The sequence below is a fragment of the Truncatella angustata genome, assembly GCF_020726525.1.
Source record: "Truncatella angustata strain MPI-SDFR-AT-0073 chromosome Unknown BKA67scaffold_9, whole genome shotgun sequence".
NCBI lineage: Eukaryota > Fungi > Ascomycota > Sordariomycetes > Amphisphaeriales > Sporocadaceae > Truncatella > Truncatella angustata.
The window spans coordinates 1,387,935-1,404,599 of record NW_025763389.1 but is presented as its reverse complement, the minus strand read 5'-3'; the positions used below and the strand labels follow the sequence as shown (position 1 = coordinate 1,404,599).

General features: G+C 51.3%; 5 protein-coding genes across 5 annotated transcripts; 3 read left to right on the top strand and 2 right to left on the bottom strand.

Annotated features, from left to right (window-relative positions):
• Positions 1–34: 34 nt before the first annotated feature.
• On the bottom strand, positions 35–1,895 carry BKA67DRAFT_421461 (uncharacterized protein). The gene has a single exon (XM_046096819.1). The coding sequence runs from the start codon at positions 1,684–1,686 to the stop codon at positions 400–402; it is 1,287 nt and encodes a 428-aa protein (XP_045953479.1). The 5' UTR covers positions 1,687–1,895; the 3' UTR covers positions 35–399.
• Positions 1,896–2,472: 577 nt separating this feature from the next.
• BKA67DRAFT_663326 (uncharacterized protein) lies at positions 2,473–4,507 on the top strand (the record flags this gene model as incomplete). Its single annotated transcript, XM_046108163.1, has 2 exons — positions 2,473–2,530; positions 2,589–4,507. The coding sequence occupies 2 exons, from the start codon at positions 2,473–2,475 to the stop codon at positions 4,505–4,507; spliced, it is 1,977 nt and encodes a 658-aa protein (XP_045953478.1).
• A 4,880-nt stretch (positions 4,508–9,387) lies between these two features.
• BKA67DRAFT_630320 (uncharacterized protein) lies at positions 9,388–11,924 on the top strand (the record flags this gene model as incomplete). The annotated part of the gene is made up of 2 exons (XM_046105588.1): positions 9,388–10,220; positions 10,521–11,924. The coding sequence occupies 2 exons, from the start codon at positions 9,388–9,390 to the stop codon at positions 11,650–11,652; spliced, it is 1,965 nt and encodes a 654-aa protein (XP_045953477.1). The 3' UTR covers positions 11,653–11,924.
• A 1,100-nt stretch (positions 11,925–13,024) lies between these two features.
• Positions 13,025–14,605, top strand: BKA67DRAFT_581085 (nucleophile aminohydrolase). The gene is made up of 2 exons (XM_046103900.1): positions 13,025–13,979; positions 14,143–14,605. Exons 1-2 carry the CDS (start codon positions 13,201–13,203, stop codon positions 14,450–14,452), a joined length of 1,089 nt encoding a protein of 362 aa, XP_045953476.1. The 5' UTR covers positions 13,025–13,200; the 3' UTR covers positions 14,453–14,605.
• A 26-nt stretch (positions 14,606–14,631) lies between these two features.
• Positions 14,632–16,439, bottom strand: BKA67DRAFT_581084 (uncharacterized protein). The gene has a single exon (XM_046103899.1). The coding sequence runs from the start codon at positions 16,273–16,275 to the stop codon at positions 14,932–14,934; it is 1,344 nt and encodes a 447-aa protein (XP_045953475.1). The 5' UTR covers positions 16,276–16,439; the 3' UTR covers positions 14,632–14,931.
• Positions 16,440–16,665: the final 226 nt, after the last annotated feature.

The following is a 16,665-nucleotide window of genomic DNA, read 5'->3' as shown; positions in this document are numbered from 1 at the left end:
TAACTTAACCTAGTTGCTAAGTGCGGGGCTGCTAGATTTCAATGTTGCGGGAGCTACTGGCTTGCATTAACGTAAGATACATAGCATCCCAGGAGAGACAGCAATTTATAAAGCCATTTATATAGCCAAGTATACTTAGCCTTGTGTTTAACCCGCAATTGAACGACAAGCTACCCGAGTCACTATTTTTAAACGTAAGAATTGGCGCTACCGAAAGCAATACTGTATCTTACATCTATAATCATCCGAAGGAGAAGAAGAAGAAAAAGAAGAAGGAGAAGAAGAGTGCCAGACCTTTTAGATGTTTTCACAGTATCCTGTTTACCTAAAATGGTTTGATCACATACTTACCTCTCCCAGCCAGTCCGCCTCTGCAGAAGTGTTCGGAGGCATTGTCGATTACACAAAAGAAGCCCCAACAATTTTTGCTTGCTGCTCCCTCTCTTTACACGTGAGACACGTCTCACGGCCCATGCCGCAAAAACATGCAGCCTGGACTGCGCACTCGTAGTTGGGACGGGGCACCTGGCATCTCACCATGATAGGCGGTGCTGAAAGATACAAGCGGCGGGTCTCGTCCTCCTCGGTTGGAACGCCTGCCTCCATATATATTCCGAGCTTGCAGGTATCGCAGTCGATGCTCGGAAGGTTACCATGGGTGACGCACTGCCCGGCTCCGGTGAAAATCTTGGAGAAGACCTTCGGAGGCGGAACAGGTATTTCAAAACTCCGACTACGTACTTTGATGCGCCTTTGGTAGCCCGCAGGGGAGGTGAGGCAGGCCTCGCCTATTTCGAAATATTTCTTACCTCTCCGTCTTTTGGGCACCTCGCTGATTGCCGGTACGTCTTGTCCTACGATGCTGTTGTTCCATGCATCAATGTTAAGTGTCACCTGAGTTTCTACAATTCGGTCCAAGCCCAGCATATTGTGGCCACGAGAGAGGACGCCAGGAGTGACCACTTGCTCGTGGTGGGCAGACAGGGAACTGATGATGGGCTTGCGGCCATTCTTCTGGGATTGGTTAGTCGAAGCAGGACTCACGATCCCAATTTCTACCATCTCGAACACCTCGTCCTCCTCCTCCGAGTCTGAGCTTATATCATATGTGGCGGTCGACCAGGCGCTCTTCAAGCCCGGAGGAACAATACCCAATGGTAGGACACGGGGGCTACGCTCATCCTCGCTCACATAACAATCGCTGCGGAGACCACGAACTGCGGCAGAGTCGAGGCTGTAGATACTCAGACGTCCGGATGGAATTTCGGTAGAGCTATTGTGAGCTCTGACACGCATCGGACTCTGTTGTGGACCATGAATCCGCTTGATATCTACATCGTCAAGAACAACCTTGAACGGGATGTCCTTGGCGTCTTTCGCCATCTTTCGCCACCCCATCTGCTCCTTGTACTGCAGAAACCTCTCCACATACTTCCTGTCGTAGCGATGTGGGCGCATGGGTAGACCGAAGTTTTCGGCGCACTCGGCGCAGAAGCCAAACCTCTTCTTCTTCCTGATATGTCTGGGCTGTTTATCGCATTTCGGCATGAAGATACCTACGCATGAATTCATTACCTTCCATTCGTCTCGCCAGCACTTCTCCACCTTTGTGGTGCTGTGTAGGCAGCTGTAAGTGACCTTCTTTCTGGTACATTGGCAACCCATCCTGTTGATGTGGATATGCATATATAGATTAAAAAGAAAATCAGCAATGCTGGGAGACGATAGGGAAGGAAATAGGGTTAAGCGAGAGGTTTCCGTTGATTTGAGGTATGATAGTGTCTGTTAACTGGGCTATATATCTATGTTGTCTTTGTTTCATGGGTAACATTGCGGGTGGTCGTGTTTGTATTCTAGAGAGACAAGGTAATTGTCGTACTGGTTGAAAGCCATGAGAGTGTTCTTTCGCCGTGAGGGATAGAATCATGATGAGATTGAGCAAATGGTTCCTCTTCTTTGCGCCTTTTTGAAAGCACAAAACAGTTTTCTTTGTAATACGACAAAATGATTGGCTCTCTATAAGGCTTGGCTGAACAAAGAGCGCTGCCTTTTGCCCGACAACCAAAACGAAATGCATCCATGATGCAAGTTGAGTTCTAGCTAGCCTATAGTCCTAGACTAGTCCTGAATGTCATGAAGATCATAAGCAGAATACCTAGAACCTCGTCCATAATTGAGTTTTCGTGAGAGCTGAGCACTATATTTGCCGCATGTATGTAGAGGCGTGAAGTTGATGTACAGTCGCCGGCTGAGTCATTGCACGATGACATCTTGGGGGGAGACACAGTGGACCCTCAGTGAAGCGATAGTGGACACTGCCCCTCCATGCCGCCGCCACATAATAATAATAACATCAATACATAATAAGATGCCTTCGGTGCCTTAAGTGACCTCATTGCGCCAAACCGCAAAAGTCCCTGGTAGCTTAATGTTCTACAGCCAAATCACAGCAGGATTGAAGATATTAAGACAATGGCGACAGAAAAGGGAAACAGGCCAGCTGACGACCTCCTCAAGCGGCCTCTCTACAGTGAGCCGCATTCCGTTCTCTGTTCAGACTTGCACCTAACTCGATGCGCCGCTCCTAGTTTACGATCTCCCACGCCAGGTGCTTGACGCCCTAACTTTCGCCTCGTCGCCTGAAGTCGCGGTTTCCGAAGCTGTCCATCCTCCGTCCTCGCCATCGGACGCGTCCATAACGCACACGTTGTCTTCGGAGAACCTGTCCGTAGGCGCACAAGCATGCTCACTCTGCGGCCTGTCCTTCGACACCGTGCTCGATCAGCGCGGACACCAAAAGTCCGACCTTCACAACTACAATCTCAAGCAGAAGCTGCGCGGAAAGGCAGCCGTATCCGAAGCAGACTTTGAGAAGCTAGTGGGGGACTTGGATGAGAGCTTGTCTGGCTCCGATTCGTCAGAATCTGAAGATGATGAGGACGACAAAAAAGAGAGCACGCTTACGGCGCTGCTGAAGAAGCAGGCGACGCTGGCGGAGCGCAACAATGGCAATGGAGACAGAGAAGAAGACGGTACGGGGACGAAGAGGCCGAGAGGAAGCGGGAAGCCGCCATTGCTATGGTTTAGTTCGCCCGTGCTGCCGGAAAATACCTATTTTGGCGTATATCGTGCGATCTTCAAACCCGACGAGGCGAACAAGGAGACAGAGCTCGTCGATCTCATCAAGAAAAAACAGCTCGAACCAATAGCACCTCCCAAACCGGCCGCGGATGGCGCCGTTGCACCTTCTGCCCTCAAGGGGCCCCATATCTTTTTGTGCATGATCGGAGGCGGTCACTTCGCGGCCATGGTGGTCTCTCTCGCGCCACGTCAGACAAAACAGGGTGCTTCTGGGCCACTGAATAGGGAGGCGACAGTGTTGGCACACAAGACATTCCACAGGTATACGACAAGAAGGAAGCAAGGTGGCTCACAGTCCGCGAACGATAACGCAAAGGGCGCTGCTCATTCGGCAGGTTCCAGCATCCGTCGTTACAACGAGCAGGCTCTCATAGACGAGGTGCGCCAACTTTTACAGGACTGGAAAGATCTTCTGGACACCTCAGAACTGCTGTTCATACGAGCATCGGGACAAACAAACAGGAGGACTTTATTTGGACCTTACGAGGGTCAAGTGCTAAGAGCAAACGATCCGAGGATACGAGGGTTTCCATTCAATACCAGAAGAGCGACACAGAACGAGCTCATGCGGTCTTTCATCGAGCTCACAAGGTTAAAGGTCCGCGAAGTCGACCCGGTCAAGGAGGAAAAGGCACAGGCAGATGCTACATCGAAACCAGCGACACCTAAGCCTGCGAAGCCGGCAGCACCAAAGTTGTCCGAGGAGGAAGAAACAGCATTATTGCACACGTCGCAGTTACAGGCCTTCGTCCGAAGATCAAAGCTGCCTGCTCTGCTGTCGTACTTCAAAAACAATGACGTGCCCGCGGATTTCCTCTTCCAACCAGCAGACTCGCAGCAGAACTATCATGCACCTACGTGTTTACATTTGTCGGCCAGTCAAAACTCGGCACCTCTGGTCTTGGGCTTGTTATCAAAAGCAGCGGCAGATCCTACACTCAAGAACCGCGAGGGTAAGACAGCCTTCGAGCTGGCGGGAGATAGAGCTACGAGGGATGCCTTTCGAGTAGCCCGCGACGAGCTCGGCGAGAACAAATGGGACTGGGAGGCTGCGAAAGTCGCCCCTCCCATGAAGCGGGCAGAAGCAGAAAAGCGCGACGAGAGGGAACGTAAGGAGAACGAGAAGCAGGAGGCAGAGCGAAGGAAGGCCGAGGAGGCTCGTCTGAAAATCGAAGGGCCTCAGGTCGACTCCAAGTCGTCGCGACCGAAAAATGTACTGGGCGGTGGCGTCCAGAAGACGGCTCAGGAGAAACGCGAGGAAGAGGCCAGGGGCCTTACGCCGGAGCAGAGGATGAAGTTGGATCGAGAGCGCAGGGCCAGGGCAGCTGAGGAACGATTTCGAAGGATGCAGGCTGGCAGCGGGTAGCCGGATTTAGATCTGGTTGAGTTCGGAATAGATGCATCATCTGCCCACGAGATGCACTGTAAGCACCAACACATCGTTTAAGTTTGCTGCCAGGTCTCGTGTGTGACCTTTTGTCTTTTCACTCTGCGAATGGGATATATCTGTCCAACGTACCACGCCAACACGTCCATCATGTTTGATGAGAATGTAATACAGGAATCCTGTTGTGCATATGAGGAAGAGACCCTGAGAGAGCCAACTCGTTCAATGAAGCCATCTCATGCAGACTCCTTCATCCTTCGCCTTGAAATAGCTTGATGGGAATTGTAGTAAGCACAGAAGCAGATCATCACCAAAAAAAAAAAAAAAAAAAAGTTCTTCCAAGCTGATCTACGATGACCCGGTTACACTGCGCTTTCTCCCCTTCGTCGACGGAGTACAAAGGTTCGAGAACATAGACTGGCATCCAGCAGGCGGCGCACTCGTATACAGCTGACCGTCTGCCAGGCACAATAGAGCACAGGGCCGTGTACTCGTCGTGCCCGGACTGATCTTACAGTTGCAAGTAAATCATCAACCCACCGGTCATACAAAAGCGCCAAATACGTGGTGTATACGAATTCTACGCCTTCGGACTTCTTCGCTCGACACTCTACGCCCGACAACCGATCAGGGCTGGTGGTTGGCTAGTTTTCTTTTTCTTCCTGTTCTTTTTGGTTTGTTCCTGCATGCACGCATGCATGCTGTAGCACAAGCACCTGAAACCCGGTGATCCTTGCTCGGTGGGTGGGCTCGCGAAAGACCTCTTTCGGGCATAGGCTATCCTGAAATGCTACCACATGCTTCCTCAGGGGTCCGGAAAAGGTTTCTGCGCAGGTCTTGAAAAGGGAACGGCCTCGACAATAAGAGTCGGTTCGGCAAATTGCGTAGTTACGAAATACTCGTTACAGATAGGGAATGATTTGATCGCAAGGAAGTTGTCAGGAAAGAGAGCGCTTGGATAAATCTTTGAACGAATTTGGTCGAGTGGATAACCCAAAAAGTTTCGTCCCGCTAGGAGCTCTTGGTCTGAGGGCTCAAGAAACGCATGAATTATGCGGGGAGGCTGTGAAGAAGTTCTGCAAGGCTCACGGAACAGGATAAGGGGGAAAGAGAAGACCGGCGAGGACGTGTCTCGTACACCCAGCTCGGCACTTGCAGCATGAAATTCTTATATACTATCGTGGCCAGCGTGAAGGCAGTGCAGTGCAGTGGAGTAGCTATAGCTCATCGTATATGAGTTTGTTATGGCCGGTCCCATCAACAGCGCAAACTACGAGCAACAATCGTAAAAAGTCACCGTCGGTGTGGAACCAATTCGGGCCCTCGTGATGCTTGCCATATGTGTTCGAGTGAATCCAGCCATAAACACACGGGAGCTGGGAGATCAGTTGCACCGTCTGGTTAACTTCAGGGCAAACCAATAATGAGCAAGCACAGGAGAACCACTAAATGGACTTGATTGATCTAACTGATCAGTCCTCTTGTTCCACGACTTCGGTTCGCCCTGCTCGGAAAAGGAAATAGAAGGCCAAAATCCCGCCAAAGCTATTAGAGAGCTTTGGCCACGCGCTATTTGGGTCCTGACCGACCGTGACGGTAACATCGGTTATCGGTTGGGATGGCTGGTCATTTGCACGTCTACCAGATCAGTTAGTAATTCGCAGGAATGGCCTGATGGCGAGCCTGTGTACAAACAGAAGGCCGGCGGCGGTGTGGCATGTAAATTCGTAGTTGGACCCGAGCCTGGGCGAAATGCTTGCGATCACAATGTATCTCGGACAGCATCACGTAGCCGACGGGTATCTAGCGTACCAACTTTGACTTGGGCTGGGAAAACCTCCGCAGGTGCCAGAAAAGTTCCTATATTAACATGTCGGAAGTTAATCATGGCATAACATGGGCTGGTGGCCCAAAACAGTAATACAGGGGGCCCGTAGTTGGTTTAGCCACAAACGGTGAACCGCAGGCCTGGTAAGCGATTCCCAGTCAAGACAGCTAGCCAGACCCCGACGCCTCTCACAACATTGCATTTGCCCACTGGAAGCCAACGTCATGCCAACGTTGGCCCGTGTGACCGTGCCTACGCCATGTGGTGTTGATAAGACCAATTGTTTTCACGACGGCGTATGAATGGGCTATGACAAAAAGATTGGTACGGCACCGGAACCAGAACCCGATGGCGTCTTGGCCGTACACTGCAAGTTGAGAGGCGTCTGGGGGCCAAGGAATTTGTCTTTTTTCGCGGCTTGCACGATGAGAAATGACATGAATTAAGACTTGGGCGTTAGAGTGTGAATATGGCGTGTTGTATCCGCCATGTTATGCTCTGTTCGTATTCCAAGATGCGCTTGTAGAAAAACATTGCACTTGCAAAGCCGCAAGACAGTGGAATAATTCCGGAATTGCTAGACCCTTGTGACCAGAGCTACATAGTATGGTCGTGGATATCCAGAACGTAGAAGGGTTTCTGCGATAAAGTGTACTATGTACGATACGAGTTTAATGTGGCATTCTGACAGTTTGTAGTGGGCCAACCGTCTCCAGAACCAATTTCCATTAGTTATGCTTGTAAACTTGTAAGCATACTGAACGGACCCCCCAAGGATGTGTGTATGGTTCCATCTCTTTGCCTGGTGTCATCTCAATGATAGGCACCATGTTTAGCGCTAGAACCGAGATTCCAATTAAGCTTCTTCTCGTTAGCATTTCGAAACTCTCGCCTCGACTGAAGGAGATACAGCGCTGTTGAAGGGGGGAAAAAAAATGCAAGCGAGCTGAGACGGACAGGAAGATGAAACGATCTAGAGAGCTTTTGGTTGTGAGTGGCTGATAACTGAAACATGTCGACTGCCAAGACATGGGGCCTGTGCTTCCTGTTGTGCTGGCGCCCGATGAAGGGAAAAAAGAGCGGCTCCGCGGCAAAAGGCCTCGAATTGGGTCTTGGACTCTTGCATACATCAGATGACAGCCAATCGTTGGACTCTTGAAGAAGCTTAAAATAAGAAAAGGAGATCTGTATAGATTCACTTGCCTCAATCTCACAGCGCTTGCAATAGTTAGATCTCAGAAGTCGGTAGACGACCTTACTCAAGTGTACTATAGTACGTGGTGTACTGCTTCTCGCTCGATCACTAAAGATTCCCTTTGCCAATGATACCGATGTTATTTCCTTCTCGGAGTGCAGACCGGATCGCCCTCTCCTCCAGTGGGTCTGGTTTGCCATGAGGGGCGAGGCCGATGCTAGCTTGACGGTGGACCAACCGTTCGCGCCTCTATTATCTCTCCTTTTTGTGGAGGTCACTTGAGAGTCAGAGCGTTCGTAACATACCCGTTGATGATGTTACGGTGCGTGCCATGCGATCAATGCTTCATTTGCACATGTACTATCAGGCCATCATCGATATGTCACGGCAAGTCTATTGACTGTAGTGCACTGCCTGCAATTTGCTGCGATGGATATCAAATAGATCCCATCCGTATCCCACATGGTAGCCAGCAAGTTTGGAAATAGCATCCTGGACAAACCCCAGAGCTTTATGATCGCAAGCTAGGATCTCACTGAAGCCAACGGACGGGAAGAGCAACTCTTGGTCGGGCCCAATCGAACCAAGATCGATGATGTGAGTGACTCTACAGATCCGTACATGCCGGATGATATCTCCCTTCGGGTCCTCTGGGCCTGACCTCTTGGTCGGATGCTCATATATCCCATTGCGACTTTACAGAATCAATCAAAGCCGTTGCGAAAGGTTCCGCACAAAGCTGATGTTCAGAGCGTCATCGACCTTTCCTCATGACATGACAGAGCTGAGTTGGAATAATTGTTAGCGGTGGTTATCGTACCTGCATTAGCCCAATGCAGACACAACCCGTGAGTGGCTATGCTCGTTTCAGAGGTGTGCGGGAGGGCCAGGAGGGTGGGTTAGGGGGCCTTGTCTTCTTTAGCGATCTGAATGCAAGGAACCGGCACTTGTAGACCTGTCTGCTCGTTCCACTTGTTAGTTATTCAGGCGTCTCTTCAACTCCTCCGCCAGCAATCCTGCTCGTATGCCCTTCCAACAATAGCGCATGCAATGGAATACCCGCTGCTGATTTCGGCACCGTCACATAAGCAAACGAATTTCAGGTGGGAATCACCTGCAGACGCGGAAGCATCCAATGTACAGAGGTCAAAGCATTCCATTGGCAACGGTCTTCCCATCGGGTCTGCACTTGGTCCTGAAGAATTCTTTTTTTGGCAGCCATTCGTTGTGGAAACGCCTACTGAGACCCTTGCAAAATACCAAAAGCCCCCGGCAGCCGCGCGCTCTCGACCGGCTCAATATAGCGGGGCTTCGTCTTTACCCCTGGAAAGCCTCGTGGAGCCCGAGTCTTTCCTAATCCAGTGGCCTCAACCCTGACAACGATCTCTTACTGGCAACATGCCGTAACGCCTGCACCAGAATGTCTGTTCGTCCACTCCACTCGAGTTGGGATGAGAGAGGAACCACCATACTATGTACGCTGCTACTAGCATGGGTATCTGGAGAAGTATCCAGTCCTGGACTGGGCTAGCTAATGCTAGTCTATGTCAGTGCTACCTGATGGTGGCCGTGTCCGGACGAAGTGATGCTTGATACCTCCCCATCATGAATGCAGGTATATATGATGCATGTGAGCCTCCTCTTCCAAGGCTCATTCTGGACTTCTTCCATCAACACTTTCGTTTCCTTTGGGCATTACCAACAACTATTTTATTTTCTTTAGGAAATCAGGGTCATTCGTTAACCTATTTCCATTTACTATTCGTTTTCTTACATCACCGGTCATTTCATAACCGCCACTCACTCACCAATATACTACAAATCTAATCAATCAAAATGAAGAGCACTTTGGCCCTCGCCCTGGCTGCTGCTGGCATCAGCCAGGTCTCGGCCTCTTTCCTCAACGCCGCTTCCTACTCGTGCCCCAGCAACACTGACAACCAGTGCACCGACAAGCAGAGCGCCGGTCTGGATTTCACTGATCTCGACGATGGTAGTGTCGGCAACTATGCCGGCTTCCAATGGTCCGGATTCACCTGCCAGAGCAGCTTCAACAAGCGTGACCACCTCGGAAAGCGTACCGCTGTGTCCAGCAAGTGCGTCTCCGGACACGCTTCCACCCAGAAGAGCTCATCCCCCTCTTTCGGCTGTGACTCCAAGTCCGGCGTTGACAAGACTTCCGTTGGCGAGTTCCACGTCTACCCCGAGTTCGACTGTGACCTAGAGTTCCACTACGACATGCCTGACGGCTCTACCTGCAAGCACCGATCCGCTTGCTCTTCGTCTGGAACTGTCGTCAAGAACAGCCAGTGTGGTGGTGCCAAGAACGTCACCATCGTCTACCCTTCGCAGCCCGCTATCCCCAAGGAGACTTGCTCTTTCGCTGTCCCCTCCATCTCTTTCTCTTGTGGCAGCGCCAGCAGCACCAAGGTTTACAGCACCAAGATCACTTCCTCCACCAGCAAGCCTGCGACTTTCACCACCTCCAGCAAGGCCGAGTCCACTCACACCTACTCTGTCTCTAAGCCCGTTGAGTCTACCTCCAGCACTCACGCTTCTTCGACCACCTCTCCCGTGACTGCCACCGCTGGCTCTTCAAGCAGCTACTCTCAGATCACCCCCACCACTACCAGCAGTGCTGTCGTGTCCAGCAGCACCTCAAAGGTTGAGTCCTCCAGCCAGGTCGAGTCTTCTTCCAGCAAGGTTGAGTCTTCTTCCACCAAGGTCGAGTCTTCTTCCACCAAGGTCGAGTCTTCTTCCACCAAGGTCGAGTCCTCTACCAAGGTCGAGTCCACCACCGAGGTTGAGTCTTCCACCAAGGTCGAGTCATCCACCACCAAGGTTGAGACCGAGACTTCTTCCACCTACAAGCAGGAGACTACCTCTGCCGTCGTTTCTTCCGCTTCCTCTTCCAAGACCACTTCGTCCGCTAACGAGGCCACCACATACCCTGCCGGCAGTGCCTCTAGCTCCATTGCTACCGTTCCATCTGCTTCCTCCGCAACTGAAGTTACCACTTTCACCTCGGTCACTTCTTACCTCTCGACTTCCACTGTCTTGAGCACCCGTGTCTCTACCATCATCAGCTGCGCTCCTGAGGTGACCAACTGCCCCGCCTCATCTGGCGCCGTTGTCACCACTGAGATCATTGAGGTCTCTACCACTATCTGCCCTGTAACCGAGACCCAGACCTTCACCTCTAGCAAGCCCGTCGAGACCAAGCCCACCACCGCTGTCGGAACCACCGTTGAGACCTCGTCCAACGCTGCCGAGACTAAGCCTAGCAGCGCTGTTGGCTCTACTACCATCGTCAAGGGCTCCTCCACCGTTGTCGTCTCTTCCAGCACCTCTCCTTCCGCCCCTGTTGAGACCCTTCCCTGCCCTGCGGTTGTTCCTTCTTGCTTGAACACCTGGTTGTTCGCCGTTGGCTGCAAGGACAACTCTGATGCCAGCTGCTACTGCCCCGACTCTCAGTTCGTTGAGAATGTTTTCACCTGCATCTACGCCCACGGTGAGAGCGACGAGGAGATCTCTGAGGCTGTTAACTACTTCCAGGGTATCTGCGGTAACTATGCTGGCTCCAACCCTGGCATTGCTACCGCCGTTCCCACATACGTCAGCCAAGTCTCCCCAGCAAGCTCTGCTTCTGCTTCCATCTACACCACTATCGTGGTTGATGTTACCACCGTCGTCCCTTGCACCACCAGCGTTGGCTCCACCGTCTCCACCATTGCCGGCAGCTCTTCCACCATCATCATCAGCACTGCTGTCACTGTTCCTCAGGTCGTCTTCAGCAGCATCACCTCTGGTGCTTCTACTACTGACGTCGCCGTCGTTCCTGGCACCTACTCTGCCGTCCCCGTTGTCTCTGCCACCCCCACTGGAGCTACTGCCACTGGCAACAGCCCCGTCACTGGCTCAGCACCTTACCCTACCAACGTCGGAAGCACTTTGATCACTGCTCAGCCCACTGGAACTGGAGCAGTTTACCCCACAAAGTCTGCCTCCACAACTGGAGTCTTCGCAACTGCTGGTGCCGCTCGTATTGGCTCTGGTATCGGCTTCCTTGGCTTCCTCGGTCTCGCCGTCGCTGCCTTGTAAATGGCCTAGTGTAGCCAAACCGTCCCTACACAGGTGACAAACTACAACTGTATCATTCTTACGATCCTTACGAATAGCATTTTTGGCGGTGAAAGGTTTGGGAACAGCGTTTGTCTGGTCACACCTACATGAGCCGCAGAGCTCGAGCATTTTTCTTTTGAGATAGAGAAAACCCGAAGAAGAGAGAAGCATTGCCACAACGATAGATACATAGGCCGAGGAGGATGTGGAAGATTTGTAGTAATACTTAATATACCCAAGGAACAATATAGCCTTTTGAGCTTTCGCAATGCTGTCTTTAATACTTGATGTTTTGAACGTGTTTAGATCCTGCCATTGCTGTGTGGTCATCATGATCCTTCGTTCACAGGTCGGATACTTGAAAGGTCCACTCGTAACTAGAGTAGGAAGGGAGTACCTGATACGGAGCCACAAGCAGGCACTTCAACCCGTCCACATGCAGAGCGAGGTCATCACAGCAGACATGCACAACAGGAAGAACCTCCGCTGTCGTCACTATGTGTTATAGTACCCGTTTGCTCTGTCTCACGGGAGGGCAAACATCCCAACATGCACCGCAAAGGTCATTATGACACAAGTGAGGGTGCAGTCGAGACCCTGCCAGTTTTGGAGAATCCATTATTTATCAATAAACAGGAGAGTCTTTAGGAAGAGCTGTCTCTACGCTCAATCTTCCAGAACTGTTCTCAAGGACCAACCTTGTTGCAACCCCTTACGGGCGAATACCACACCGCGAACGGATCGAAACTACAGCTGGCGGCTAGGCTATCTGTGAGAAGAAGGTATGAGGCGTTCAAGAAGATCATTGAGCAGGTGGTGAATAACCGCGGAAGAAAATCAAGCACGAGGGCTCTGTATGTGACCGTGTAACCAGATGACAAGGACAGTGCTTTATACGGCTGATCGGATAAAGACAGTCATGTAGAGAAATAACGAGAATCCAGGATTACAAATCTCGCGCCGTCAAGAACAACATCATTATAAATAATATGAGCCACATTGATATAAGAACATACTACTCAATGTCACAACATGTCGATCGCAGCAATACCGTATAGGTAAAGACGAGCATGCTGATCTATAGTTCTACGCTTTGTTGAACTTACACGTTTAGCACGAATTAAGGTGAGCTTTAGGCAATACTTCCACCACTTCGTGACATTTATGATGTTACCAATACTTAGACATGTTGACTTGCAGGAAATTTTTGTTTGCATGACTGCATGGGAATGTTCACTCATACCATATTGCCTGACAAGCCGGGTATCGCTTCATGATATAATTAGTGGGGCATCCATGATAGTTAGCCCCTCCTCTACACAAGAAGCTTCCAATCTCGGTAACGTTGCATCGCCGATAATGGCGATTAATCAAAGACATCGCGGAAGCGGACATGCTGTAGGACACTTTTCGGACTCTTGTGTTTGGTATTGTGGTGATTGAGGAACCATTGGGGCCGCATTCATCTCTTGAAACTACAGGAGCATTCCAAGGGAACGTGAGAGACGACGCAAGTCGAATTTCGCCATGGCGTTCGCCAAAATGCTCCTCTTGGTCCCTCTCCTGGCATCTCAATCGCTGGCGCTCAACTCCCCGGGTTTCCCATTCGTGATCAATACCTGGGGTGGCCCTTTCACCGCAGCCACGGACGCGGCGTACCTCGCGCTGCGAAACGACCCGTCCAAGTCCGCGCTCGACGCCGTGGAGATCGGCTGCGCCACCTGCGAGGCCAACCAGTGCGACGGCAGCGTGGGCTACGGCGGGTCACCGGACGAGGACTGCGAGACGACCCTCGATGCCATGATCATGGACGGCGAGACCATGAAGTCCGGGGCCGTGGCCGCGCTGCGGCGCGTCAGGAATGCTATCGGCGTCGCGCGTCACGTGCTCGAGCACACGTCGCACACGCTGATCGCGGGCGACTTTGCGACAGCCTTCGCGGTGCAGAACGGGTTCGTGGAGGAGGATCTGGGTACAGATAGTTCCAGACAGAGCTGCGCTGAGTGGAAAGCGGGCGGGTGTCAACCGAACTATAGACTGAACGTTGAGCCCAATGCTACGCTCGCCTGTGGGCCGTATACGCCGGTGTTGCTGAACTCGACGAGCTCGACGTATGGAAGTTTGATTGCGCCGGATGCGGTGCAGGCTTCGCATGATACGATCTCCATGATTGCCATCCATTCCTCTGGTGTCATGGCAGCGGGCACGTCGACGAACGGCGCGTCGCGTAAAGTTCCCGGGCGTGTGGGAGATGGTCCCATTACGGGCAGTGGTTCGTACGTCGACAGCGAGGTTGGCGCGTGCGGGTAAGCGATTCTCGGAATCTTTTTTTTCCCACCCTCTTCAGCATGTCTATGGAGCGTATATCACTTATCCAAGGCAATTGAGCTCTTCCTTATTGTTTCGCAATGCTCCCCTAGACCACACAGCCCATTTTCAAGAAGTAATCGCTGACTCCGGATGATGTAGTGCGACGGGCGACGGAGACGTCATGATGAGGTTCCTGCCATGCTACCAAGCTGTTGAGAGTCTGAGACGTGGACTGTCTCCTCAAGAAGCTGCAAACGACGCGGTTTCACGAATGGTGAAGAAATATCCAAAAATCTCGAGTGGCATCGTAGTGGTGGACAAGAATGGTCAACATGCTGGCGCAGGGTCGGGCTGGACGTTTACATATGCTTACCGAGGTGGAAATATGAACGAGACGACTGTAGTTTCAGTACCACCGATAGATACAGTCGAGTCTATTCTGGACTATCGAGAGCAGAAACAGCTCTAAAAGAAACCAAGCATGAGTTTTCCTGGGACAACAACCACGAGAATACTAGAGAGGCTGGGGCGACTGAGAAGAAAAAGAAAAGTTCTGTTTGTTGCAGATTCAATAAAGATACGATCCTTGAAGTTTAACATAATACCACTGAGTTAATGACTATTTCTAACAAGCGGCATCGAACATAGCGAGTAAATAACTGATCACGCCGAGCAATTCCGGCAAGGCCTGACGCATCATTATAATTGTTCTCGTTCAACATGTCGGAACATTGAATATGGTTGATTGTTGTGAACACGAAAAAATAATAGTTGTTCGAGCTGCTTCACTTTTAAGCACGTATACCTGCCTCTAGTTGTCTGCCACGGTCGATGAGCGCCATCCATCCAAATGCTTCGAGTGATATGTAATCTTGATCTCGATGGAATTAGGTTGCTCCGATGTACACATTGCTCGGTTGACCAAAAACAACAGTTTGACAGCTGCCATTATAGGCAACATGCATACTGGTTATCCCCTTCAAAGAACAAATGGCTTCTTGCACCGCCGTCATCCCATACATCAAATGAACTCCCTCTATACCGACCAGTCATATCCCTTATGTTTGCCACAGTTGTTGAAAACGCACTGCCAGTAATACCAAAGAAAAATTCCGACCGCACCATGACACCCATATCTACTACACCCTGGAAATCGAATGGCAAATCGTCGATCATCTCTGTCGTGTTTTCATCATCTTGCATCAGTTTCCACTTGTGCGTCACCTCCCAGCCACGTTTCGCTCCGGCCTCGACGAACTTCTCGACTTGTACCTGGTCACCACAAGCAAGATATACTAGGGGCTTCTGCTGGCCTGGCTTCCCGAACTTTGCCCAGGCCTTATCCAGAGCGTCCAAGTCAACCTTCAACTGGTTTTCCAGCCCTGACCAGATTGTGTCGTTCTCAACACGAAAATGGACGCCATAGAACGACCGCGGGATCTTGCTTAGAACTCTATCCACGATCTGTCTGGGCTGTTCGCGGAACCTTATCACATGCGACAAGTCGTTCCACAATCTCAATTCTCGACCTGACGGATCATCCATGATGCGGAAGAGCAAGAACTCCGAGTCAACATTCACTACCGTGATACCAGCCTTAGGACTGTCCTTGTTTTTGGGGTCCGAATTTTCCAGAAACTTCAGGAGGAGGTAGTGTTCATCGAAGTAGTTCTTCCAACTTCTCCCCACCCAGAAATATGATTGTGATTTCCGGTAACCTATGGCGCCTTCTTCAACGGATACCGCCCAGTGGCGCCTGACCTCCACGTTGGTGTCTAGCTCTGTTGGATGAACGATACGCATGCGTGGGCATGCGCGACCGATTGCGCCGCGTAAATGGTCCTCGTCGAACCATTGATCGTAAGCCATGTAAGCGTCCTCGTTGAGCAGGTTGAAAGCCTTTAGGTCGTCGGAGCTTCGTAGCGGCATGCGTGGCAGCACCAGATTTGAACCGGTGTCTACGGCCATCTTCAGGCATACCTTCACCTGGGACATGATGGACGTGATGCCCGCCAGCATGCCGAAACAGTTCAGATAGGGCGCATCCTCGGCCCAGGTGGCATGGTCACAGGCTTGCTTTAGCCCAACATACGCGTAGCCCCGTGTAGACGGGGACGAAACTGAGTATGCTTGATCGAAGTAGTTGGCAACATGCGGCAGAGGGATTGATGCTTTCGACGGCGTGGGCGTCTTCTCCCAGGGCAGCGGTTTTAGGTTCCACACGAATAGCAAGCTCAGGACGATCGCAGCCCATTGCACGAAACGTCGCGAAGGGCTAGTGGCAGAGACCATGGTGCTATTGGACTGGGGCTTTGGATCACATCCAGCGATACAGAGCCATCCAGATTATGGGGTTTTGTATCACCAAAAGTGTTGTGCCCAGCATGAGGTTTTCGAGGCCACTTACGCTCCCGCCGCTCATTTCTACAGCCGAGCTCCCACCCTCCTAATGTATGGAACCCAGCAGCGATATAGATATACTCGTTCATGATTGGCCAAGAGACTCGTCTGGTTGGCTCGAAAAGGTGTGATCCGCGTTTCTAGCCAGGGGTTTTATGCGGGGAAGATTTGCCGAGTCTGGGGACCCCAGAAACTCGTTTTCATGTGATAGAGCATAATCTCTGGGTATGCACGAAAAGATCTTCAGCAGTACACGCAAGCCCTAGGACATGAAAGTCGATA